This window comes from Lingula anatina, chromosome 5 (assembly GCF_051362555.1).
Source record: "Lingula anatina isolate TDL-2025a chromosome 5, LinAna3.0, whole genome shotgun sequence".
Lineage (NCBI taxonomy): Eukaryota > Metazoa > Brachiopoda > Lingulata > Lingulida > Lingulidae > Lingula > Lingula anatina.
The window spans coordinates 15,247,342-15,274,097 of record NC_141771.1 but is presented as its reverse complement, the minus strand read 5'-3'; the positions used below and the strand labels follow the sequence as shown (position 1 = coordinate 15,274,097).

General features: G+C 37.4%; 4 protein-coding genes across 4 annotated transcripts; all 4 read right to left on the bottom strand.

The window, feature by feature from the left end:
- Positions 1-2,403: 2,403 nt before the first annotated feature.
- On the bottom strand, positions 2,404-7,954 carry LOC147761715 (uncharacterized). The gene is made up of 8 exons (XM_087013336.1): positions 7,312-7,954; positions 6,228-6,360; positions 5,418-5,539; positions 4,997-5,094; positions 4,449-4,546; positions 3,617-3,756; positions 3,169-3,255; positions 2,404-2,908 (listed from the first exon to the last, which is right to left on the bottom strand). Exons 1-8 carry the CDS (start codon positions 7,517-7,519, stop codon positions 2,838-2,840), a joined length of 957 nt encoding a protein of 318 aa, XP_086869462.1. The 5' UTR covers positions 7,520-7,954; the 3' UTR covers positions 2,404-2,837.
- A 1,009-nt stretch (positions 7,955-8,963) lies between these two features.
- Positions 8,964-15,179, bottom strand: LOC106179575 (uncharacterized). Its single transcript, XM_013563278.2, has 9 exons — positions 14,946-15,179; positions 14,310-14,535; positions 13,152-13,284; positions 12,481-12,602; positions 12,011-12,108; positions 11,477-11,574; positions 10,968-11,107; positions 10,548-10,634; positions 8,964-10,271 (listed from the first exon to the last, which is right to left on the bottom strand). Exons 2-9 carry the CDS (start codon positions 14,515-14,517, stop codon positions 10,201-10,203), a joined length of 957 nt encoding a protein of 318 aa, XP_013418732.2. The 5' UTR covers positions 14,518-14,535; positions 14,946-15,179; the 3' UTR covers positions 8,964-10,200.
- Positions 15,180-15,968: 789 nt separating this feature from the next.
- LOC106179564 (uncharacterized) lies at positions 15,969-21,754 on the bottom strand. The gene is made up of 9 exons (XM_024076889.2): positions 21,457-21,754; positions 20,743-20,987; positions 19,660-19,792; positions 18,965-19,086; positions 18,514-18,611; positions 17,834-17,931; positions 17,252-17,391; positions 16,663-16,749; positions 15,969-16,455 (listed from the first exon to the last, which is right to left on the bottom strand). Exons 2-9 carry the CDS (start codon positions 20,948-20,950, stop codon positions 16,385-16,387), a joined length of 957 nt encoding a protein of 318 aa, XP_023932657.2. The 5' UTR covers positions 20,951-20,987; positions 21,457-21,754; the 3' UTR covers positions 15,969-16,384.
- Positions 21,755-21,875: 121 nt separating this feature from the next.
- Positions 21,876-26,109, bottom strand: LOC106179565 (high affinity copper uptake protein 1). Its single transcript, XM_013563264.2, has 4 exons — positions 25,622-26,109; positions 24,720-24,786; positions 23,021-23,213; positions 21,876-22,508 (listed from the first exon to the last, which is right to left on the bottom strand). The coding sequence occupies exons 1-4, from the start codon at positions 25,670-25,672 to the stop codon at positions 22,292-22,294; spliced, it is 528 nt and encodes a 175-aa protein (XP_013418718.2). The 5' UTR covers positions 25,673-26,109; the 3' UTR covers positions 21,876-22,291.
- Between the last annotated feature and the right edge of the window lie 647 nt (positions 26,110-26,756).

Here is a 26,756-nt window from a genome sequence, read left to right as displayed (position 1 = left end):
AAGTGTCTGTGTTTAAGGCCCTATTATATCGTGTGTTGTATACTAAATAGATGTGAAGATTTGAATAAAATGCTTACACCTTACATCAAAATGATTTTGATGCAGACACAAATTCTATTCTTATGTTAGAAAAGCGAGCCAGATATTCTTGGAGAGACGGGCAATAGAATAGCCACCGTGTTAGTATACGTAAGTTTAATTGACATGAGCAGCGCATTTTCAAATATTGAATTTCACTTTTCCTATTAATATATTCAGTATGATTAGCGTTGTAAGTGACTTATTAGTGGGCAATGTCGATGGACGATTTCCTAAAAAAAAATAATGTTCCTTTTTTAGTGTAATAATCTATATAATAAATATTAAAATAATCCTTTGTATCTAGATGTCAGATGTCGAAGCAGAAGGAGCGACGGTATTCACAAGACTTGGGGTTCAAGTGTTACCGAAAAAGGTAAGATCTTTTTTTTAAATATTTTAAATTCCAAACTCGTAATGACAGTACTGGCATTGTCAACAAGACGTTACTTCTATGTTTTGAAGATTCCAGAGAAGTTACTTTTTAAATAAAACTAATAAAATATTCTTACCTCAAAGTACATTGATAACGGCATTTTTCAGGCGTCTGCTGTGTTCTGGTACAACCTCTGACAGAGCGGTATTAGAGATTATCGCACGAGGCACGCGGCATGCCCAGTCTTATCGGGATCAAAATGGGGTATGTGCATAACATGAACTTTCTATACATAGACGCACTCCTGACGCTGTGCATATTTGATTTTAAAAAAAGAAGGGGGCGTCTGTCCTTCTGATCGATTGCTTGCACTTGCTTCTGATTTTAATGAAATGCTTTTTTCTAAGGAATTTAACAGTTAAGGAATTTACGGAAATACAAAATGATAAATGCATTTTGCATTTACTTCATTGATCAACCGTTTTTTCACTATCAGACAAAGTCAATGATAACCGTTCTCTTTTTTATTATTGTGTTCAGTATAATAACGCTTGAAGTTATTTGACACCGTGTTGTCATTGTGTAAGCATAGACGAAGTTGTTGACCAATAACTGACCGTTGCTTTTTCAGTGTGCAAGAAGTGGATTCACTCCGCAGGTCAGGAATTTCAAAGGAAGTGTGCAACAAATCCTAAGCTTTGATGAACATTTTGACATCCGTGGCAAACGGAAACTATTTACTTTGCGGCGAACATTCTTAAGACGCTTCAGGAGCTTGCAATGAAACGTTGCATTGTTGCATATTTATAGGAGCATCAGAAGTTTGCAACATTTTTGCAAAAGAGTATTCATGCCTCGTTTGCACGATAAAACACCTGGACATTTGCGGCAGGCCTACATTTTTGCTATTTGCTACAGGACTAAAACATTTCATATTGATATAATGTATGCTAACTGTGAAGCTCATTATTATGCACTCAAAGCATTTTCAACTACCGATGCTTATTTGGTGGTTTGTCATGTGTCATCTTTTCATTTTATTTGAACAGTAATTTCTTGATGGATAATTAAAGATAATTCTACTCATAATCAGATCAAAGTTGTTTTCACTTGTAGAGATACATATGTCACGTATTCGCTTTTCCTGTTGGTTTTGCATAATTATTTGTAATTTGAAAACATCAAATTATGTTGAATTACTTCATCATATATTGTTAGATCACTACAGCTCATGTAGACTCATGTACATTAACCGTAATTTAAAAACAGTTGATATATCACTCATTTATTCCCTCTATGTGTATTGTCTACACATGAAAATTGCATGTAGCTGCATTGTTTTTCAAAACAAACAAACAAAGTAACTAACAAACAAACAAAAAACATTTTCCTGCCCGACCAAGTAAGTATAATCACTTGTTACAGCGTTATAACAAAATAAGGAAAGACCTCAGGGCATGTATATGTCAAAGGCCTGGATCAAATCTAGTCCTATGAATAAAAAGCCCAGACCCCATGTTTATTACGCCCTGGCTGGGCCCATTCTTTATGGTGTCTTTGCATTGTTAACAGCATAATGGGCAAGTTAAATGACCAAGTTAATTGGCCAAGCTGCCGGTTTGTTTGTATGGCATGTGCAGGGGATGTCTAAGATCAAGGCACATATAATGATACTAATAGGTGTGGCAAATGAGATATACTTGTATTTCATTACCTGTGATTTGTAAAATACATCAGAGGATGATACTTTTAAAGATGTTTAATGTTTAAAGAAAAGACATGTAGATTGATTTAGTAACATTTACTAAAGAAATGTTAAATTAAAGGTGGGCTTCAATTGTGCCTTGATCTAAGACATCTCCTGCACATGCCATACAAACAAACTGGCAGTTTGGCCAATTAACTTGGTCAATTAACTTGGTCATTTAACTTGCCCATTATGCTGTTAACAATACAAAGACACCATAAAGAATGAGCCCAGCCAGGGCGTAATAAACATGGGGTCTGGGCTTTTTATGCATGGGACTAGATTTGGTTCGGGCCTTTGACATATACCTAATCTTTGCCTGGAGTGAATTGAAAACAAAGTCGTGTTACGTCAAACGTGTTAACTTTATATAATTTGTTTAAAAAATACCAATGCATTCCTTTCCTTAAACCATCGAAATCATCGAAATCTATAAACCCGACGGACTAATCGGCATACATGTATGAATATTGAATATTGGGTGTCGAAAGCATATGCATGTATAACTAATACCCCGCTGTAACCAAACGATAGATGGCGCTGTTAATTAATTACCAGTGGATCCTATCTTGCAGTAAATTCTCAGCTATATGAGCACGCCTTGCTTCTGATGTTTAATGCTGATACGGCGGATGTTTACTCAGAATGCTTTTTTACGAACTCTGCAATCTTCCTGCATATCATGGCGTCCGTCTCTTTGTAATAATCTGAAAAATAACAAGTAGGCACTGTTAGGCATACATTGTAGTACAGAAAGATGTAGTGGTGTGTGCATTCGGGAGGCTGGATGGGTGGGGATTAACTATCTTATGGAAACTAACAGTAACGATGTAAATAATAATAATAATAATAATAATAATAATAATAAATGCTATCATTATGAATTGATGTCTATCAGAATTCTAAGTGTATCTAAATGCTGAAATGCTATACTGAATTGTACACTATGAACATAAATATAACTTACTTGGGAAATTAACCACACAGTGGGTGATGCCCTCTAACATAAGGGTTTCAATCGTTACACCCGCTTCTTTCAGTTTTTGGGCATATTCTAAAAGACAAACATGTGGCGTGACTGTGGTATTATCTAAAAAATGGATACGTAATTTGACAGTTTCTGTAAAGTCAGATGTACACCGTAACTTTTTGTATCTTTGATGATTTTATTTAAATATATTAGGTTCGGTCGGACACAAGAAGCCCTTTGAACCTTTAAAATAACATGGAACAGAAAAATAAAGATATAATCACAGATAGATTCATCACTAAATAAGCATTTAAATACCAGTACATGTAGTCAACTTACTAAAATAATTAACATACTATATATAAAGCTACATGAAAAATAATATTTTAATAAAGCGAATTAATGAATTAATTAACTCATCAATAGGTTAATAGATAAAATTTACCCATCCCTTCGTCAAACAGGACATCGTGGGTGGCAGCCACGTAAAAAGCCGGTGGAAGGTGGTCGAACTTAGTCCGGAGAATTGGAGAGGCACGTGGATCCGACCTCTCAGCCTCGTTGTGGAGGAAGTGATTTACATACCTTGAAAACGAGACCATAGCAAAATGCTTAATTGATATACAGGTACATGTAAAGGAAGGAACCGCGAAGACTTTGAACCTCGATGAAGCTGCTACAGGTATCGATTAGGAGCGGCTCCAAATTTTTTTGAAGGAGCTAGGGGTCCATTTTTTTTTTCTTTTCTTCTTAGGAATGCCAGGTCTTGGATGGGAAGCCAACCCTCGCCCCTCTAGGTATGGGCTTCTAAAATTTTCGGTGTTTGGAGGTCGAACGGTGCCATTTGGTAAGGTTGAGAACTATGATTTAGCTAGTCAACAATTATAATTTAAGAGGGGACTGTTAAAGTGATTTTTTTCAGAAATCAAAGGGGGTCAGGACCCACCTGACCCCCGCCAAAATCCACCACTGCTGTAAATATTCACACGCTTTGAACCTCTGTAAACCAAATGTCGATTTTACATGCAGCTGTACGACCTAAACATGCAACGCATCTACCGCTGTAGAAGCCTGTTTTATTTGACATGGGTATCTATTTTAATTTGAAGTACCATGTATGTATTAATATGCTACAGCCTAAATATGAGACAAATGTAAAAATCTACAATCTGGATCCGTGAGCAGATTTTAAAATTACCCTAAATGTACAAAATCACTTAATATTGGCCACCAGTATTAAGTTCACGCTAGAATTCAAGTTTACTGCTCGTACTTACCAGTACATAGCCTCAGTGGTTAGGACATAGCCATCAGCATAGCGTTTGTACGACTCCCGGGTGTCAATCCGCATATCCGTCACCGGATAGATGAGCACCTGGGATAGAACATGTATATGCCATCATTTCTTAGCCACTGAACTTAGATTGACAGGCAATTCGTGGCGCGTATTAAGTCTGTAAAGATTTGGCATTGTAGATGTAGTTTGTTTCTCATTTTGTCAGACGAGAAAACACAATGAAATGATTACATTGTAGTGTGCATTGCATATTGTTTACTTAATATAATGACGAAGGAAATGGGAATTTTAGAGCTTCCGTTTCCAGTTTCTTTCTTTCTTTCTTTCTTTTTTCGTCTTTGTCTTTTTTAATTAAAAACGAGCCCCTTTAGTTTTTCTGTGCTTTTCGAAAACCATTTTGTTTCCAGGTATACGAGTTTGGCTAGTTTTCTTTATTGAAAATTATTCAAACACTTCTAATGGTCAAAATTCCAAAAATAAATTTAACAAAAATAGCTGCAAGAGAAAAAGGTGAACGCAACATTTTACCTGAAATGCTATTCCTGGGACATCATGTGACACACAGGCCGATAGATGTCCTCCCGCGCTGTCACCTATGACACCAACCTTGCTGAGCGTGCTGCCGCCTAGTGCACAGGAATTTTGACAAACTAAGACGTCATTTCAACTTATCTTTAAATGATCAAAAACAAATGGAAGCGTTTTATTGTCAGTAGCCTTTAATATTTTTTCAATGATTAACTGCAATAATTTTGTGATAAATCTATCATAAACGTTTTTATGTAAATATTTATTGATGTTATCGATACTGTAAATTGATATGTTGATTGAATTTACCAAATTAATTTATCAATTTATCTAACATGTATTTCATCTACCAGTGTGTATCTTTCTTCCAATGCGTTTGTCATTATCGTTACAACAACGTTATGTCTGTCTATATGTTTACCGACAGATTCCTTGTTCCCCAGAACCCATTTTGCGGCAGTCTCGGCGTCGTCAATGGCAGCGGGATATTTGTTCTCTGGTGCTAGTCGATAGTCTACGCTCACTATGATGCAGTTGGCGGTACTAGAAGTAAAACATCAATGACTGACTTTACAATAAAGAAAACGGTGTTAACAATTAGTTAATAGTTACTTAAACTGCAATATCTGAAAAGCCCACTACATAAAGTCGACCGCGTTGCCATTTAAACCCTAGTAAATGGGCAGCAATCACAACCGAGTTTTAAAATGACAGTGCAACCCCTATTTAAAAGATCGAAAAGTAAGAGCATGCAAGAATTCATAAATTACCCGAGCTTTATTACTACCATCAACAGACTTATTTGTGAATGGTTTGTAATACTATCTGTTTTTTTTTTTTCTTTCTGCCATACACATTTGACTGATAATAAGTTTAGTGCCAAAGGGATTTCTATGATATCTAAAGCATACCATTTCAGGAGAGGCTTTTGTTGTGCTGAGCAAAGGAAAGGGGACATCAACAGCTCCACTAAAGTACTTCAGAAAAGATGTTTGTTGTGCTAAAGAAATTGCAAAAAGGCGTACTCAGACAACACCTTTACAAAAGTATTTTCAGGAGAAATTTTTTTGTGTTCAACACATTGTAAACGAACTTACTTTGTCAGTACTTTCGAAATGTTTTAGGAGATACTTCCATCGTTAGCAAATTGTAATAACTGAGTCCGCATCTTCAAAAACATCTGAAAAGATTTTTTTCTTGTGTTTACAACTGTAAATTAAAAAAGACTTACTCAGTAAGCATCTTCAAAAAGGTATCCACATCGTCCAAAGTGCAGATGACCCAGCCTCCGCCGTGAAAGTACACAAGGATTGGGGGGTTCTTGGGGCAATTGGCCGGGGTGTAAACCCACGCTATAAGGCCCTCTGAAATTAATAGGAATACAAACGATTCATGGTATGCTTAATGGTTCTAAAATGAATGAGAAATTCTTCATACGACTAAGAGCCTTTAAGCATGACATAAATCGTTTCTATTCATGTTATGCTAAATGGTTCAAAATTTAATAATACATTGTTCTAGTTCCTGCGCGATGTATAGGGCACTATACTAAGACAGATGTCTCGTGCGGATATCTGAATATATCCAATGGAAAAAAACAGCGTTTTTTTGTTTTCATAATGTTATAACTTGTGAATTTATTTGTATCTTAGACCTCATGAACGAAAAGCCTATTTCTCTACATGCAATGGGGATCTATCCTTACTATATAGCTCTTAATAAGTAACATGTAACCTGTTCTTCTATAAGTGATTAGCTAGGGTAAGGTATATCGTTTATTACGGCAAGATTATCCTATATAGTACGGCCAATGTACTTTTGCCAGGTATGGGAGTTGCACTCGTCTAGACACGGGACGCCCGAGTACCAGCATTAACACAACTTCGTGAAAAATTCATTCACTGGAGACCCATTCAAAAGGCGCCAAGGACACAGACCCTGTGTGCAATATACCCTAGATGCTAATGAGTCAGGGTATTGTGTTATTTCCCAGCGCCTCACCTTGCACTAAAACGCGCGTCAATGAGCCAATATTTCCAAACAGGGCTCGGTTTTGCAAAAAAAAAAAAAAATTAGCCCGGACAAATAAAGCATAAATCTTAAAAAATTATGGCACGTTTTTATTGCTACATAACATGTAATGTAGTCCGTTAAAAACCGTAGTCCGTTCCTAATTATTTTGCACAGGTGACATACGCCCTATAAACTAATTCCAATACTCCGACTATCCCTAACCTGTACTAATCATATAGAACCCCGGACTTTCATTCCTAGGACTACTATTCTTGCCACACCGGTATTAGACCATACAATACCTTTCAGGTGCGGTGACGGAATACCGATTTCTCTCCTCGTTCCCTTGAAGTCGTAAGCGGCCTCTTTTGTCGCCTCGGCAGTTGCTTCTGACGCTTCTTTCCTGGTAACCGTCCAGTCTGCGTCTCCCCTGATCTGTTTGTCTATTAGGTCTCGAACGAAGGCTTGGGCTTCGGGTTGTAAGGACTCGAAATCCGCTGGCATCGACATCGCGTTCTACTGGATGCTCGATTTGCTTAAAAAAAGGAGCGCTGCAGAACTATCAAAAAGGAACTAAACTGCCTTTCCCCGTCCGATTTAGTTCAGTTAATTCTAAGACGCAACTGTCACACGTCCCCTTTACACTCGTTACAAACAAGGAACTAAACTGCTTTAACTAAAGCTGCATGAAAATAACCTTGATGTTACCCTACCTTGAATGGCCTATTTAACATTGCTGAGGATTGGGCTGCCGTTACCGGAGTTACACCGGTAATACTGGTAGTCTGGAGGTCACCGAAACCCTGTCAGTTATCAGGGACATTACTCAGTGTTTATTGCACTCCTAAGATTTTTTTTAATCGGTGGTCGCTTGTTCCAGGTCAAGGGTCAACATATTTTCAGTAAAGAGCTAATAAGGACAGCGAACGGTATTGGGTGACGCTAGTTGTTTGGTTTCACAAACCGCCATAACCCCCCCCCCCCCCCCCCCCATTCCCCACGCCCCGTGCAAAAGGCCCCATTCCCATATCTAGATCGATCCAACAGGATCGACCCATCTCCGAGGGGTTTCTCGCTAAATTGCTTTCAGCTTAAGCAGCTGAGATGTCTAGCACACCTACTGAAGCTGTTAGTGGGTAATTAATTGTCGTGAATTCTTGTAAGAGTACCGTTGGGATACTCAAAATGCGCTTGAATTCGCCTGGAATGATTAGTGCACTTCCGGCTGCATAAGCTCTCAAATGCAGTTCGAAAGTAGTTGGAAAACTAAGAATATCTATAATGCTGTCAGAAGGTAGTCAGAATATTTAGAATATACTTTGAATGGCGGACTAGTGTAGTTGTATTGCTGGCTAAATTAATATTTCAGCTCATTCGAGGCACATTCGAAACATTCTGGCGGGATTTTATGCCCCCGTCACACTAGAGGCGGAATGATCAAGAATGGCGTCGGAAATGCAATTCTTTGTGCATTCCTGGATATTCGAAGAACATTCTAAAAAATCCGAGTGAATTCCAAATATTTTTACACATACTTGTGGCCGGCTCGAATGTTTTGATCATGTCAAAAACTTTCGAAGTGCATTCCAAGTGGAAATTTATCGAATGGCATTTGAACAGTATTCTAACTGCACTATGACTGCCTTTTAAATATTCTCACGGGATAGTGCGCGACAAATCAGGTAGGGATCGGGATCAAAATGGGGTTTGTGTATCACATGAACTATCTGTACATAGACGCACTCCTGAAGGTGTGCATTTCTGATTTAAAACCAAGAAAGGGACGCCTGTTCCTTTAATCGATTGCTTGCACTTGCGTAATTCTGATTTTAATTAAATGTTTTTTTCTAAACACTTAAGGAATTTACGGAAATACAAAATGATAAATGCATTCTGCATTTACATAATTGATCAAACGTTTTTTCACTATAAGACAAAGTCATTGATAACCGTTCTCTTTTTATTATTGTGTTCAATATAATAATGCTTCAAGTTATTTGACACTGCGTTACCACTATGTAAGCATAGACGACGCTGTTGACCAAAAACTGAACGTCAATTTGCTGTTTCAGTGTGCAACAAGTGGATTCACTCTGCAGGTCAGGAATTTCGAAGGAAGTGCACAACAAACCCTAAGTTTTAATCAACGTTTTGACGTCCGTGGCAAATGGGACTATTTAGTTTGCGGCGAACATTCTTTAGGAGTTTCCAGGTGCTTCCAAATAAATTTTGTTTTGTGCATATTTACAGTAGCAAAAGAGTGCTAATACCTCGCTTGCACGATAAAATTCCTGGACACTTGCGGCAGGCCTAAGATCTTGCTATTTGCTAAGGGACTGAAACATTTCGTATTGATATAATGTATGCTACCTGTGAAGCTATGCACACAGAGCAGTTTGTTTATTTGGTGGTTTGTCATATGCCATCTTTGCATTTTATTTATGATATATTATAAATATTATTATATTTTCTTAATGAATCATAAAATATTGATATATCATAATCAGATCAAAGTTGTTTTCCCTTGCAGAGATGCATATGTCACGTATTCAAATTTCCCTGATGATTTTGCATATTTGTTTGTATTCTGAAAACATCAATCTATATTGAATTGCTTCATCATATATTGTTATATCACTACAGCTTATGTAGACTTATGAATATTAACCGTAATTTGAAAACAGTTCATGATATATCACTCATTTCTTAATTTTCTCTGTGTGTATTGTCTACACATGTGGATTAGCTGCACTGTTTTTATAAACAAACTAGCAAACAAAAAATCCTTTCCTGTCTGACCAAGAAAGTCCTTGTTACGGAGTTATACCAAAATAAGAAAATACCTCACGACATTTACCTAAACCTTCTCTGAACTGAATTGAAAGCAAGGTCGTGTTAAATCAAACGTGTTTTATCATGTTACATAATTTGATAAAAGATTACCAATGTTTGACTTTTTCTAAAACCATCGAGAAAATCACAATCTATAAACCCGACTTATCAGCATAATGTTGCCGGATTTAAATATTGGGTGTCGAAACCATATGCATGTATAACTGCCAGGGGTAATACTCCACTATAATCAAACGATAGACGTCGCTGTTAGTTACCAGTGTATCCTATCTTGCAGTAAATACTCAGCTATACGGCCACGCCTTGCTTGTCATGGTTAATGCTGATACGGCGAAAGTTTATTCAGAATGCTTTTTTACGAACTCTGCGATCTTCCTGCATGTCATGGCGTCCGTCTCTTTGTAATAATCTGAAAATCACCAAATATGCACTGCTTGACATACATGTAGCACATGGACAAAATTACGTTATTATGTCCAAGACATAGTACCGGGGTACAACAAAATGTCTTATAGAAACTAACAGTAACGATGTAAATAATAATAATAATAATAATAATGATAATAATGATAATAATAATATATGTTATCATTATGGATTGTCCGTGTCCGTCAAAAGTGTAAGTGTATTTAAATGCTGAAATGCTATACTGAATTGCACACTAGGAAATTAAAATATAACTTACTTGGGAAATTAACCGTACAGTGGGTAATGCCCTCTAACATAAGAGTTTCAATCGTTACGCCGGCTTCTTTCAGTTTTTTGGCATATTCTAAAAAATAAACATATGGCATAAGTGTGGTATTACTTTAAAAGTGGGTACGTAAATTGGCAACTTCTGTAAATTGAAATGTAACGTTGAGCATCTTTGTTGATTTTAATGAAATATCTTAGCTACGGTCGGAAACAAAATGCCCTATGAGCCTTTGAAATAACCTTGAAAGAGAAATGAAAATAATTTCACAGATAGATTCATCACTAAATAAACATCTAAATAATCAACTCACAAAAAAAATATTAACAAACTAGATACGAAGCTAAATAAAACAAATCTTTCAACAAATAGAATTGATAAATTAATCAATAAGAAGTAAATAAAATTTACCCATTCCTTCGTCAAACAGGACATCGTGTGTGGCGGCGACGTACAAGGCCGGTGGAAGGTGGTCAAACTTTGTCCGGAGAATTGGAGATGCACGTGGATCCGACCTCTCAGCCTCGTTGTGGAGGAAGTGATTTACAAACCTTGAAAACGAGACATCAAAATGTTCAATGGATATATAGGAAGGAAGGATGAAGACGTTGACCCTCTTTGAAGCTGCTATCATTATGGATTGTACTATGAATACTGACATGAACTCAACCGCTGTAAACCGAATGTCTATTTGAGATACGGCTGCACGAAGTTATACATGTAATGTGACTCATGTACCTGTACATAAGGATCTCATTCATTAGAGACAAATGCACATATTGTAAATCACCTCTACAATCAGGATGCGTGAACAAGTTTTAAGAATACCCTAAATATGAAGCACATATACATCATCATTTTACATTGGCCACTATAGTTTTAGGTTCACCCTAAAATGTATGTTTGCTGCTCGTACTTACCAGTACATAGACTCAGTGGTAAGAACATATCCCTCCGCATAGCGTTTGTACGACTCCCGGGTGTCAATCCGCATATCCGTCACCGGATAGATGAGCAACTGGGATAGAATATGTAAAAACAGTGTACCAATATTTTTAAGCTACTGAACTGAGACTGGCAGGCGATTCGTGACGCAAATTAAGTTTTGATATTGTACATGTTGTTTGTTTCTTATTATGTCAGATCAGAAAACACGATGAAATGATTGCATTGTAGTGTGTATTGCATATTTTGCACTCGAATCCATGGCTGACGAAGGAAGTGGGGTTTTTGAGTTTCCGTTTCCATTTTCTTTTTTTCTTCTTTTTATTAATCTTTTAATTAAAGGCAAGCCCCCTTCGTTTTTGTACTTTTTAGAAACAATTTAGTTTTCAGGTATATGAGTTTGCCTAGTTTTCTTTATTGAGCTTCATTCAAACACTTCCTATGGCAAAAAATCCAGAAATAAAATTCAAAAAAATTTTCGTAACAAAAAGGTGAAAGCAACATTTTACCTGAAATGCTATTCCTGGGACATCATGTGACACACAGGCCGATAGATGTCCTCCCGCGCTGTCACCTATGACACCAACCTTGCTGAGCTTGCTGCCGCCTAGTACAGAAATTTTGACAAACTAGGACGTCATTTCAACTTCTCTTTTAATGATCAAATACAAATGCAAGCATATTGTCAGTAGCCTTTAATATTATTCACTGATTAACTGCCAAAATTTGTAATAAGTCTATCATATACGTTTTTATGTATATATTTATTATTTTTGTTAGTGATATCGACATATTATTGTAAATTGATTTGTTGATTTTATTTACCGAATTAATCCATCAATGTATCTAATATTTCTTTCATCCCTCCTGACTTCTCTAGCGGCCCTGGGAACATACACTATCTTTGTTTTGTTTTGTTTTTTTTTTGATGCGTGTGTCATTATATTTATCAACACTGTATATCCATTTATATGTTTACCGACAGATTCCTTGTTCCCCAGAACCCATTTGGCGGCAGTCTCGGCGTCGTCAATGGCGGCGGGATATTTGTGCTCTGGTGCCAAGCGGTAGTCTACGCTCACTATGATGCAGTTGGCGGTACTAAATGTAAAACATCAATGAAGGACTTCATAAAAAAAAGAATTCAATGTTTAAATTAAAACAGTTAACATTTGTTGCCATTTAGAAACTGAGTTTAAAAAAAAATCAATGTAATCCATATTTAGAGATCCAAAAGTGAGATCCTGTATCAATTTATAAATTTACCGAGCTATACTACTGTCATCAACAGAATTATTTGTGAAATGCTTTGTAGTTGTATTTCTTTCTGTCGAATATACTATCTTATTTCTTTCAGCAGATTCAGCACCTTCACTAAAGCATTTTCAGAAAAGATTTTTGTTATGCTTAAGAAATTACAAAAAAAAGGCGTACTCAGCTGGCATCTTCACATAAGTATTTTCAGGAGAGATTTTGTTGAGTTTAACACATTGTGAACGAACTTATTTGTCAGTATCTTTAAAATGTTTTAAGAGACACTTCGATGGTTAGCAAATTGTAGAAGGGTTTACTGAGTCAGCATCTTTAAAAAACATATTTTCAAAAGATTTTTCCCGTGTTTATTGAAACTATAAATTAAAAAGGACTTACTCAGTAAGCATCTTCAAAAAGGTATCCACATCGTCCAAAGTGCAGATGACCCAGCCTCCGCCATGAAAGTACACAAGGATTGGAGGGTTCTTGGGGCAATTGGCCGGGGTGTAAACCCACGCTGGAAGTCCCGCTGAAATTTGTACGAGTACAAACGATTCTTGCCATTCTTACTTGAATACGATATCGCTTTGATCCCATGAAATGTCTAAGACAATATTCTAGGTTAAAATGACGTCTGGTGCGGTATATTTATGAACGTATCCAATGAAAACAGCGTTATTTGTTTGCATTATGTTTATAACTTGAAACTTTATTTTTATATTAGACCTCATAAACGTAAAGCTTATTTCCCTGAAGGTAATGGAGACTTGTCCTTAGCGTATTGCCTTGATAAGTACATGGAACCTGTTCTTTTATTATATGTGTTTAGCTGTTGAAAGTTGTACAAGTAGTACAACAAGGGTTATCCTATAATACAGTACGGCAAATGCATCCAAATGTATGTCACGTATTGGAATTGCACTCATCTAGACATGTGACACCCGAGTATCAGCATAGGACCCATTGAGAATAGGGGACTAAGTAGTCCGAGGGTCAAATATTGCGACCCACTACAAAGTCTGCCGTCTAAATTGCTAATAGACACTGAATAGGTGGGAATTATTCAAGTGGGTCGGCCATATTTGACCCTCGGACTGGTTAGCCCCCTATTCTGGGTGGCCTCATAAACATAACTCTGTGATAAAATCCTATCAAAACATCCCAGCGGAGGCCAATTCAAGAGTTGCAAAGGACACAGACCCTGTGTACAACACGCACCCTAGATACCAATACATCAGGGAATTCTGTTCCCTCTCAGCGACTTCCCCTGCACTAAACCACACGTCAGTGAGCCAATATTTTCCAAACAGGGCTCGGTTTTGCAAACAAACTTTAGACCAGGCAAATAAAGAATAAATTTGTAAATATAGTTATGTTTTATTGCTATACAACATGTAACGTAGTAAGTATGTTACTGTGGACAGGTGACATTCGCCCTATAAACTAATCCCGATACTCAGACTAACCCTAACCTGTACTAATCATATAGAACCCCGGACTTTCATTCCTAGGACTACTATTTTTGTCACACCGGTATCAGACCATTAAAAATACCTTTCACGTGTGGTGACGGAATAGTAATTTCTCCCCTCGCCCCCTTAAAGTCGTAAGCGGCCTCTTTTGTCGCCTCGGTAATCGCTTCTGACGTTTCTTTCCTGGTAACATTCCAATCTTCGTCTCCCCTGACCTGTTTGTCTATTCGGTCTCGAACGAAGGCTTTGCCCTCTGGTTGTAAGGACTCGAAATCCGCTGGCATCGACATCGCGTTTTACTCGATTCGCTTAAAAAAAGTAATGCATTTTAAGGCGCTTAGGCTGCAGGGATGGTTATTTTTAATATCTATTTTTAGTTTCAATTTATCTCAAATCACAATTAATCAGAATAATACACAGTTTTTATGCAGTGTATTGCTTAGTAAATGCTCTCTGCTTCTCTTATATAAGCTTATGTTGTAGCTGCGTGGTTTGTGATATTCGTTTATATTTAGGTCACGCATGAAGACACTGTAAAATGTTAAAGCACTTGCCTTCTTTCAACAGTGAATGGAGTTTGCCTTTCGCCTTCTGCTACTGATCAGTCTGGTTAATTCTATACTTTGATTATCACTATATACTCACCAGCGCTGCAGAATTGTTAAGGAACTAAAGTGCTTAAACTAAAACTGCATGAAAAACCATGATGTTACCCTACCTTGAATGCCCTATTTCACATAGCTGGAAATTGGGTTGCCCTTACCTAAGTTATAATTAGGCCAAGGCGCTGTCTAGATAAATATTCTAGAGGCACCTGAATCAGGTCAGTTATCGGGGATATTACTCAATGTTTATTGCACTTCTGAGATTGTTTAACAGGTAGTCGATTGTTCCAGATCAGGGATCAACATATGCTCATTAAAGAGCTAATAAGGCCAGAAGACGGTAATAGGTGACGCTGTTTGTTTGGTTTCACAAACCGCCATAACCCCTCCTCCCCCCCCCCCCCGAGCAAGAGGCCCCATCCCCATACCTAGATCGATCCAACAGGATCGAACCATCTCCGAGGGGTTTCTCGCTAAAATGCTTTCATCTTAAGCGGCTCTGATGTCTGGCACGCCTACTGAAGCTGTTAGGGGGTAATTAACTGTCGTTTAGGAGCTTCAGTAGACGTGCCAGACATCTAAGCAGCTAAAGCTGAAAGCATTTTAGCGAGGAACTCCTCAGAGATGGGTCGATCCTGCTTGTTCGATCTAGGTATGGGAATGGGGTCTAAGATTTCTACCGGGTTTTACATTGCATGCCACATCTCGACTACTGCATCGCTCGATCTAGCGGTATCTTACCGGTGCCTGTGTTAGAACATGACTAGACTCAGCTGCTGGTACTGCTACATTTAGAACAACACAGGCAATGTTTTCACAATCGGGGAAAGCTAGAAAATGGAGCTTCTTATAAGTAGAGTATATAAACTGAATTTCCTATAATGTCGGCAAGATGAAATATGTAAAAAAATGCATTGTTGTTGAAAAATCCAAATGCAATATGTAACCAGAAATGAGTATTAGGGCGTAAGTGTCCGTGTTAATTAATCGGCTACCTGTCTGTAGCACTGTATTAAGAACGAGTTGATTACATATTGCTTTATTTTATTTTATTTTTTTTTATGTGTGTAAAGTAACACTTTTTTTACACACACACATTCACACAAACACACTTATCATAATTAAATAATAATAAATTTACAAAACAAATAATTTCCCGTAGTTTATTTTCCACAGTACTTTACTCGTCAAATATACTGTAAATACAAACTGGATAAAAGCAGAATCGCTTCACAAATTTATATACAAAAACTACATTTCCCTTAAAATCATAAAAAAAGTATATTGTACCTTATTCAAAACCACCCAGAAACTTGCAATTTGAAACATGACGTTATATAGGCGGGCACCATAGTGCACAGACATCGTCATGTTTTAAATTGTGGATAAAGGGAGAGTGAGGCATACATATTAACAATAATATCCGACAAGTCAAAAGGAAGATGGCCTTGTTAGTTACCAGTGCATCTTGTTTTGAAGTAGGCACTACATGTAAATACTCAACTGATGAGCATGCCTTGCTCTACGTGGTAAACGTTGATGCCAGGAGCGTTTATTCAGAATGTTTTTTCACGAACTCTGCAACCTTCCCGCATATCTTGGCATTCGACTCTTTGAAATAATCTAAAACATATTATCAAATTTACATGCTCTTTATAAAAAGTATAGAGGAAATGGAAGGTGGAGAGATCAAATATTTTATACGTTTATAACAAAAGCGATAGTAATAATGAGCATTACTCTTATTATGATAACTAGAAATATTTTAAATTTTGTGAAATGCTGAAATGATATACTGAAATTAAGTCTAGAAATAATAATATAACTTACTAGGAAAATAAACCGTACAGTGAGTGATTCCCTCTAACATAAGGGTTTCAATCGTTACTCCAGCTTCTCTCAGTTTTTTGGCATATTCTAAAAAATCGAACGTACAATATTAGTACAGAAAGTGGAAAATGTATGTTTGTGTTTTTCTGTATTTAGCATTTTAAACTAAGTACCCTTATTCATTGTTCACTGATATTTTTTTCTCGGACATATGTGCAAAAATCATGTCAAATTGTTTTACTTCAGTACAATTTTCATACTATAGAGATAAAACCTACAACCCTAAAGTGAAGCTTAGGCGTGGAAGGTCAATGATCTCTATCCTTTGCCAGCTACGCCACAGATCGAATTTGTATTGAGTCAATAATTTTAAGTCAAAATATAACATCAAAATTCAAAGCAGAAGCCTGATTTCATCAAATAAAAAAATTTGCATTGGGAAAACGAAGGGAAACAATAGCGAAGTGTTCATCAATGGTCGCTATTCAAAATAGCTTTAGAACCGTTAGTAAACATGTGGTGGTATACAAGTGCTAAATGACCATTACTCGTAATAAACTCACTGCATGAATAATAAAAAATAATATACCCATCCCTTCGTCAAACAGGACATCATGGGTGGCGGCCACGTACAAGGCTGGTGGAAGGTGGTCAAACTTTGTCCGTAGAATTGGAGAGGCACGTGGATCCGACCTCTCAGCCTCGTTGTGGAGGAAGTGATTTACAAACCTTGAAAACGATACCTGCTATCAGTTTTGACTACAATCTATGATATGTGGAGTCAGTTTAGTATCTCTGTAAACTGAATGACAGTTTTACATATTGCAGGGGATTTAAAATACATGTACGTGTGGCACAAGTATACTAGTACACTGTATGCTAGCGCATTATCGTTTAAGAAACAGTTTTAAGTTCACAGATTCAAGTTAAGGAACCGTTCATGTGAAAAATCTATTTTCTAAAGATCTGTTTTCTATTCACGGTATCTTGTGATCACTCCGAGCGCAGCCGAGAATTAATTACAGCTTTGGAAGTAACTGGGTTGCGCTGCCAGTAATTACGCCGCGGGATATTCAGGGCACAGACCGTGATCACAAGATACCGCGAATAGAAAATAGATTTTTAGAAAATAATTTTTTCATATGAACGGCCCCAAAGTGCTCGCACTAACCAGTACATAGCCTCGGTGGTAAGAACGTAGCCCTCCGCATAGCGTTTGTACGACTCCCGGGTGTCAATCCGCATATCCGTCACCGGATAGATGAGCACCTGGGATAGAATATGTAAATACCATGCAGTGCCGGAAACTCATTATGTTATTGACCAGACAGCTCATTCGCAAATATTGGGTTATATTAATTACATTTTTATTTGATGATGTAGTTTTTTTCTTATTTGTGCACGATGAAAAACGAGAAAACACGATACCAGTACAAGCCAAAAGGTTGCATTGACTCTGACTGAGGTCATTTCTTGGCTAGGTTCAATCTGATTTTTTTTTTTTTTTTTTTTTGTCACATGAAGACTAAAATTTAATTGAAAATTATTAGAAGACAGTTCTAAAGAAGTGACGAAGTAACTCATTTAATAGCCGTGGGGACTTCAGCTGGCAGAGTGAGTTGACTACGGGATCACTTCAATAAAATAATAGACCTCCGGTGACTGTCTCCAGACCTACTGGAAAGCGGCTAAATTCGTTTCCATGTAACAATGAACATTGCTTTACTTTTATGCTTGGTTTTATAAATGACAAAGGTAGCTAGCGGGCATCTTATTATTTTTATTTGAATTTTTATTTTTACTTTCTTTCGGTCTTCTTATACTTTTTAAGGAGAGGGAAAAAACATTTACCTGAAACGCTAGTCCTGGGACATCATGTGACACACAGGCCGACAGATGTCCTCCTGCACTTTCACCAACGACACCAACCTTGCTGAGCGTGCTGCCACCTAGCGAAGAAAAAAAAAGAAACGCCTTTTCTACTTCTGTTTCAATGATAAGAAGCAGGATGAACGCGTTTCTCTGTTTTGTCTCATTATATCTGCATGGACACACACACACACACACACACACACACACACACACATATATAATTATTATTGGCGTTATTATTATACATATTTATTGATTAAATTTATCTTTTAAAAATGTGTCAATTTATTTATTGAATAATTGATGTATTTTCTATTTTTTAACTTTTATTTTTGTATTTTTACTTTTGTTTTTATAATCGTTATTAATATCATGCTTGTATTTATTTATAAGTATCTGCATGTATCTGTCTATTTATTTGTTTATTTACCCACAAATTCCTTGTTCCCCAGAACCCATTTGGCGGCAGTCTCACAGTCGTCAATGGCGGCAGGAAATTTGTGTTCTGGTGCCAGACGATAATCCACGCTCACTACGATGCAGTTGGCGGTGCTAGGATAAATAAAATTAAATATACAAATAAGATATTAACATTAATTTAATCATCTGGCATAAAACAAGTAGCAATCTAGGTCCCATCGACAACATATATGCAATATAGGTCTGAGAGCATGCATTTGGCCCACAAATAAATAGTGTGGACATTTAAGTTGAAAATAGGCCGCAGTCATTACTGACCTGAAAAAAAAAAAAGCGGTTTGTGCAAACATTATTGCTTTAGGAGCTTGGTTATATGTAAGATTGTTCGTAATTTTGTAGGTAGTGTCAATATACTTGGACTACTAGCTCGCTTAACTGAATGGTTTGTGAATTGATTTGTAATGCCAACTATCATATTTCTTAATGAAAGGCATTACGGTAAAATTTGAATATGTTTTATGAACACGGAGCCTGCAAATGCTATCAATTCACACCTTTAGTGCTCAATAAATTAATTTGATAACTTAAACAGGCATTTTCTGTTTGAGAGACTTTTCATGTGTTGCGCAATTACTCACTCAGCTCGCAGCTTCAGAAAACCATTTTCAGGAGACATTTTTATAACAAACTGTAAAAGAGACTTACTCAGTCAGCATCTTCACAAAAGTATCCACATCCTCCAGGCTGCAGAGGACCCAGCCTCCGCCATGGAAGTACACCACGATTGGAGGGTTCTTGGGGCCATTAGCCGGGGTGTAAACCCACGCTCTAAGGCCCTCTGAAATTAGTGCGAAAACTAACGTTTGATGTTGTGTTTACGGTGAAAACTGTTAATTGATCATGAATAGGACGTGATGCTTTTGATGCTGTGCAAAGTTTAAGGGTAGTCTTCTACAAAGACGCCTGGCGAGGTTTAAATTTGAACTCTAAGTCCGTATCTAATGGAAAATGCATTATTTATTTATTTATTTATTTATTTTGAATAGAGACTTGGTAAATGTGCGCTTAATGAGTTGACTGGAGCATCCAGGACATTATCTAGTGAGATTGACACCCCAATGTCGGTAAATTTGCCATTCAACTTTGCCGCGTGAGTTCCGGAATCTTATTGGTTTACATGTACTGGGGTACATGTACCGGTAAATACTTCACTTGAAATGAATGGTTAGTGAAAAGCTAGTGGAACACGGCCACCTTCTGAAAGGCAAACTATAGCCACTTGGCTAGTATTGTCAGGCGTTCATCACGTTTGCTGCCAATTAGAGAGTCAATTTCATCATTGTCGTTAACTCTTCCCCAATTTCATTTGAGCCTGAATACAAATTACATCGGAATATATAACTAAGATACGGGTAACATAATGCTGTTGCCTAGCGACGAGGCCTCCGTTGTATTGGTGTCACAAACGCGCGTAAGCTGTTGCATTAAATAAGTGTGCTTTAATCGTTCCACATAGTACAAACAGAGTGACAAACATGACCGACTACGACCCGGTTTCAAAAACAAACTTTACCCGGAAGAAGTGAAATATTTATCTTAAATGTTAGTCACTTTTTCTTGTTATATACAACAAAACAATATTTCTTTCAATTGGATTACAAGTCAGAATTTAGGTTGTCCTGAGTCAGGTCAGACTGAAAATTTGGACCAAAAATTTAGACTAAGTCTCGTGAAACAGGCCTCAGAAGTCAATAGCTATGGGCATGAAATGTATACGTGTACATGTACCTTTCACGTGCGGTGACGGAATAGTTATCTCTCCCCTAGTCCCTCTGAAGTCGTAAGAGGCCTCTTTTGCCGCCTTGGCAGTCGCTTCTGATTTTGCTTTTCTGGTGACATTCCAATCATCATCTCCCCTCATTTGCGTGTTTATTCGGTCTCGCACGAAGGCTTGACATTCAGGGTGCAAGGCTTGGAAATCCGCTGGCAGCGACATGGCGTTCTACCGGGTGCTCGGTGAATGACAGGGTTTGCTAAAAGGAAGTGTATATGAACATCCCTATATGCTTCATGTGTGTGTGTAAATGTGTGTAAATGTGTGTGTGTGTTTGTGTGTGTGTGTGCAAATGTGTGTGTGTGTATATGTAAGTGTGTGTGTGTAAATGTGTGTGTGTGTGTGTTCGTGTAAATGTGTGTGTGTGTGTGTGTTTGTAGGCAGAGGTGGGGTAATCCCCTCGATCTTCACTCAAGTTTTTTAGTTTTTTTTATACTACTGGTAGTAGTTAACTTTATAAAGTGTAAGCATTTCCCCTACCCCCAGTCCAATAGAAGTCTCTTACAAAGGTACGGGTACTTAACCAATGTTTAAGTACATTCATGGAGTATGCATCCTAGCCTCTAAGTTACAGAAGGGCAAAATTCTTATAAAACTGGCACTATATAGTTTAAGCTTATATATACATTTAATGTTAGATTATTCCGCTGAATAATAGTCGTACTTACATGCACCAGTGCTGTAACGAGCTAAACTGCTGTAGTTGAAAATAACCTTGCTCTATATTAATTCAGGTAGGCCATAATCCGAAGTGCAGTCGAATGCACGTAGGCCCAATTCAGTTTCTATGATTAAACACGTCCCAAGTACCGCCATATTTCTCCTATGCTGCATCACTTTTGGCAAAAGTTTTTGAAAAAACCGCTTTCCTGTGACCCTTTTTCGACGCCGGACGAGAAATATAAATATTTACTTTGATATATAGGCCTACAGGGTATATGTTGTTCTAATACCGCTCTAAGAATATGGTTTAGACCAAATCACAGAGACTCTAAGTGGACGAGAGTAGGGTTTAACAACTGTTCGAATTTTAAGGTATTTTCAACCGCTTGTCGGTTTAAGACATGTCATAAGCTTGCAAACAACATTCAGGATAATTAGACGCTTTTATTTATAGACAGTCATGTCCACCCAGTATCTGAGTGCACTGCATCATCTACATATACTGTACAGGCATTTTGATGATAGAAAAACCCGGGTTATTAATTTAATTTTCTTTAACTTTTTTTTAAATTATTTACTGTTAGATTTAGAGAGGGGGGTTATGCGAAAAAATCCTAAAATTTCTTTTTATTGTCAAATAAAAGCAACCCCACAAATTGTGTGCGAAAACGTGTGCTGACAATATAATATATTATGACTTTGATATACATAAAATATTAATAGATAAATATTGTCCACATATTCCATTGGAGAATTCTATCACAATTCCTTATTTCTTCTTTGATAATGACGGATGGTTATAAATCAACCATGTCAAGACCAAGTTCAATATATTCCCTTTCAGTCGTTCTGTTTATTGTCAATAGATGGCGACTGCATCGGACAGATTGGTAATCTGAATAGCAGCGTCCCGATGCCGACCCCAAGACATACCAAAGCGCAAAGCCAGACGTTTAGGGTCATGAAGACGATCATAAGAGTATATGCTGTGAACATTTGGATTGTGTACAGGAAGGAATGAAGAACGTGGAGCGAGCAAAAAAATCGAGTGAATGGCCTGTAAAAGAAAAATATATATATTAAAAACATTAGTTCTGTAATAGTTCTTATATGTCAACGTAGTTCCCATAGCAACTATCTTTCCACCCTAAGTTTCGGAGAATATAATATTTCCCTTTAAGTCTGAACCGGTATTTGTTTCCCATAAAAAAATAATAATAAATAAATAAACTAGATACTGTCAATGCTCTAAAACTCAGGTTAGCAAGTGATAACCTATGTTGATCATCCGAGATAGCTGTCTCGCGACTACATGTATAAGCGTGAAGGGTGGAGAGTTTTTGCGACGTTGGGAGGACAGAGGTGTCAGAAATAATGGCAGATTGTCGAGTGAGTTGGTGAAATGATTCTAGATCTGGTGTTTTGCTTTTTTCTAGTCTGTAATGACGTCAGAAAGCTCTGACGGTCTCTTATATGGATGATTCCTGTTCTAATATGTTGGTCATTTTTGGCTATTTATACCACTTCCACAGAAATAGCAGATATTTCCGTCCTACGAAGGCGTTTTACCTCGGTTCGTGACCCATGCTGTCAGCGTTTCCGGTCTTTTCCGTTTTGTCTTTTTCTGAAGACTGTCTCGCAGTGGCAGATTGCGTGGCGTCATAGACTCGGTCTCTGCTCATCTTGACGTAATCAACCAACGCTTTGAGGCCTTCATGGAAAAAGGCAAGAAAAAACACTGCGACACAGGTTACCAAGAACTCTGGAAAAATAAATTGATATTAGCACGATGTCGGACTTTGGTTGAAAACTGACGTTGGTCAATGAATGCCAAAATATGTGATTTAAAAGTCTGGGCTGTGGTGCTAGTGCGACTAACTAGTACTCTAATGAGACATCATTAAGTCAATTGCCGGTCTGGATGAACGCGACTAAAGGAAAAAAGGGAAAATGGCTTAATATTTGAATATTGGGCTGCATGGTAAAAAAAACCTAACCTCAATATTTTTTCAAAAGCTATACGTTTAAAACACAAAATAGAAATGTAGAAATTTATCATCATTGCTTGTCATCATTTCATTTTCTCTGACAAGCGGTCCATGGTCCGTGGAGTGTACCGATGACCTTCGATATACGGAGGATCATTCTGGTGATGATAATGATGATGACGATGATGACACGCGGTATTGACCTAGGAATCATCTTTTTAATGTGTTAAAGAGAAGAGTGACTTGTCAAATAAGGCTATTATATACTCGATAATAATAACCGTGCGCTATTTTAGCATTGATACACTAGTAAAACCGACATTTTGACTCAGTTTCACATAACTGACGCCGCGTTCCTATCATTACATTATAGCTTATTCCACTCAAGGTAAGATCATTAATTATTTCATTGGCGTAATCACCAGGATGGTCTTGTACATGCCTGTATATGACTTGTTACATGGATGTTTATGTAGGCGACTACATAATTTGGATCATGTTGTCAAATACCAAATTAATAATGCGGTACGGCATGACGTCATAGTCAGCACCTAGATCCGGCTGGCCCGCAAAAAAAAGCTAGATGTCGTGAAACAATGTTCAAATCTCCGAGATATGAGGGTTTGAATTCCGCCAATATTTCATGGTACGGCCAACGGGAACTAACTCGATTATCACAGCTAGAAAAGGCCATTTATACAAAAAAAAAAAAAAAAAAAAAATGAAGCCCGACATATTGGCTTAAACGATCTGTATGGCAATGAAAATGTGAAAATATTGCTAAAATACTGGATTTTTCTCCACGTTCCACCATATACACAGCTAGTGACGTGCACCTCTTATATGTATGGTGTTTGTGACAATAAGAAAACAAAAGTAAAAAAAATGCATTAGTCCCCTAATAATGTCACGTATGTATGATTTTTTATGAGCCATAATAATAATAATAATGATAATGTTAAGTAAACTGATGTGCATATTATTTGAAGTTCCAGAAGTTTACTTGGGGAGAGGAAAGCTCCTCGAGCAGCTAGGGTGTGATTTATTTCAGCGCACGCGGAAGTTAATCCCTCCTTCCTCGAGGAGGAGTATCAGGCAGTTAATCTGATCCCACTGATTTCACTGCTGCGAGAATCCCTTGCAGAGTTGGATCGACACAGATGGTACGATGTTTGAATCTGAATGCGGTCTCTTGAAAAGTAAGTGCAGAGAAGAACACTGACAAGAGGGAAAGAAAGAAAGAGAAAAAGAAAAAAGAAAGAAAAGGCAGACAGACTTACGTTTATCCTGACTGACTAGCCACTTTTCAAAGAACAGCGTCTCACTGGTTCCAACGTGAAACGTCAACTGAAAGAAATGGTTAAATCTGCGTACTCAAATTGGGTCAACGCATGCATAATTCAAAACAGAATGAATTTGATACACTCTAACTTTTTACAGAATAAATGTTTGAATACTAGGTGATTTACATTATACGTTATATGACTTAATGTATTGGTATATAAGCAAAGACAAAATTGACTTAATAAATAATTAAACAAACAAATAATTAGATGAATGGAAAACCATCAGCTACATTTAGGACTGCATAATATCCCCATTACACTGTATCATACAGCGTATATAGGCAAAAGACTTAGTAGAATCGGGTACAATTACAAAGCTTTCTTGACATGATTATGTTAATCATCGCACAGATATATTTTTCAAATATGCATATATACTAGTACATGTAGCTTTACCCAAAGCAGTACACCTCTAGCACGCCCCCCACTCCCCATTTCCAGAGGCAGAGTTACCCCCTCCCCCATGTTTAATGGACTCAATTATGTTGGAAACATGAAAGGGAAATAAAATTGATAAACAGAAAAATTCAAAGTATGAATAAAGTTTAAGTACTATAATTATCAGGCCCGTAGCCAGCAATATCAAAAAGGGGGGGGGGTTCTTTTTATGAAAAAGTGGATCTTTTACCATGACACCTTGGTGTACATGTACCTAGATGGAACTTTATCCAGAGAGGACCTTTTCCCAGCAAAAAAAGGGGGTGGGTGCTTTTGGACCCTCCAACCCCCCTGGCTACAGGCCTGAATGATAGTAACAATAAATTAAAACTTATGTTTGACATCTTGGATTCACAAATGGAAGAAATATACATCGGTAGTATACCGCCATTACTTACAATGTCACTGGTACTAAACATGTCATATCCGTGCTTTTCCGTCATGTTCATGCTTGGCTATTCTCGTAGTCTCTTGAGTGTTACTACAAAATCTACATATACATTCGTATATATACGACTGTAGTTTGATCAGAAAAACGTTAATTTCAGCTCCTAGTTAATCCATTGATAATACGCTCTTGATGAGCGCCTCAATTACATGTAATAACAATTGTGCACCTTCGTCTCGAATAGCAGCAGCTCCGTTTTGGATTCAGCGGGTAAATGACACAACCAAGATAAATTAAGCAATTCGATCATCAACGCACGTTTAGTCCTAGAAAAGGTTGTGTCTCAACTTTAAATCATTCAAACGCACACGTGCATAATTCATATAGACTCGTTGCTTCGTCCCACATCACGGCTATTTAGAATATACTTCAGCAGCATAAAAATGACAGATCCATATTTCACAACCGCCGTCTCATGAATTAATTACATAATTGCATAAATACGTTCTTCTCTCGTAAAACTGTATTCAACGATGTGATTTTCACCCCGGGTTTCTGATGCTACTTAGCGACACACTTGCTTTTGTATAACTAACATTAATGCGAGGTCGTCAATAAGCGTAGGTTTGAGTTCTATAGAGAACGAGCGGAGCAGCCGCTTCACATAAGCATCATTTACATATGTATATGCCCGCTTGTTCTTTACTGGCACTGAAATAAAAATCGTGCTGATATGGCAATTATAAAAATACAAGCTGGGGCAGACTTATTGGAGTTTATGCTGGGAGTATTATTCGATGAAATTATACACTGAACATTTACGTCGTTGAAACGGGAGAGACTCAGGAGCAGTACGCTGCAACATAGGGTGAAGGATTTTCTGTAAAATTAATAGTGAGCTCTCTGTGAATAAATTCGAGCGTGACAATTAAGTTGCTGCACATGTTATTATAATTAAAACACATTGAAAATTACTTGAAGGTAAACAGTTCACGCGTGTCTGGCCTATAGCTCTCTTTTTTCCCTCCTGCACATTGGTATATATATACAAACTAACACCATTCACTTTCACACTTTATCATCGAGTAACGTATAAACCAAGGTGATTCAATAACTTCAGTATCACCATACATTTACATTTATGC

What these genes read in the sequence shown, in the direction of transcription:
- LOC147761715 (XM_087013336.1), bottom strand. Translation starts at nt 7,519, where the DNA reads ATGTCGATGCCAGCGGATTTCGAGTCCTTACAACCCGAAGCCCAAGCC. An exon ending in CCTGTTTGACGAAGGGATGG is followed by an intron (nt 3,256 to 3,616) that starts GTAAATTTTATC and finishes TTTGTCTTTTAG; the next exon opens with AATATGCCCAAAAACTGAAA. An exon ending in CTGTGTGGTTAATTTCCCAA is followed by an intron (nt 2,909 to 3,168) that starts GTAAGTTATATT and finishes GTTATTTTTCAG; the next exon opens with ATTATTACAAAGAGACGGAC.
- LOC106179565 (XM_013563264.2), bottom strand. Translation starts at nt 25,672, where the DNA reads ATGAACATGACGGAAAAGCACGGATATGACATGTTTAGTACCAGTGAC. An exon ending in GCTAGTCAGTCAGGATAAAC is followed by an intron (nt 23,214 to 24,719) that starts GTAAGTCTGTCT and finishes TTATTTTTCCAG; the next exon opens with AGTTCTTGGTAACCTGTGTC. An exon ending in AGCATGGGTCACGAACCGAG is followed by an intron (nt 22,509 to 23,020) that starts GTAAAACGCCTT and finishes TTTCTTTTACAG; the next exon opens with GCCATTCACTCGATTTTTTT.
- LOC106179575 (XM_013563278.2), bottom strand. Translation starts at nt 14,517, where the DNA reads ATGTCGATGCCAGCGGATTTCGAGTCCTTACAACCAGAGGGCAAAGCC. An exon ending in GGGGAACAAGGAATCTGTCG is followed by an intron (nt 12,109 to 12,480) that starts GTAAACATATAA and finishes TTTCTGTACTAG; the next exon opens with GCGGCAGCAAGCTCAGCAAG. An exon ending in ACCACTGAGTCTATGTACTG is followed by an intron (nt 11,108 to 11,476) that starts GTAAGTACGAGC and finishes CTCGTTTTCAAG; the next exon opens with GTTTGTAAATCACTTCCTCC.
- LOC106179564 (XM_024076889.2), bottom strand. Translation starts at nt 20,950, where the DNA reads ATGTCGCTGCCAGCGGATTTCCAAGCCTTGCACCCTGAATGTCAAGCC. An exon ending in GGGGAACAAGGAATTTGTGG is followed by an intron (nt 18,612 to 18,964) that starts GTAAATAAACAA and finishes TTTCTTCGCTAG; the next exon opens with GTGGCAGCACGCTCAGCAAG. An exon ending in CTGTACGGTTTATTTTCCTA is followed by an intron (nt 16,456 to 16,662) that starts GTAAGTTATATT and finishes AATATGTTTTAG; the next exon opens with ATTATTTCAAAGAGTCGAAT.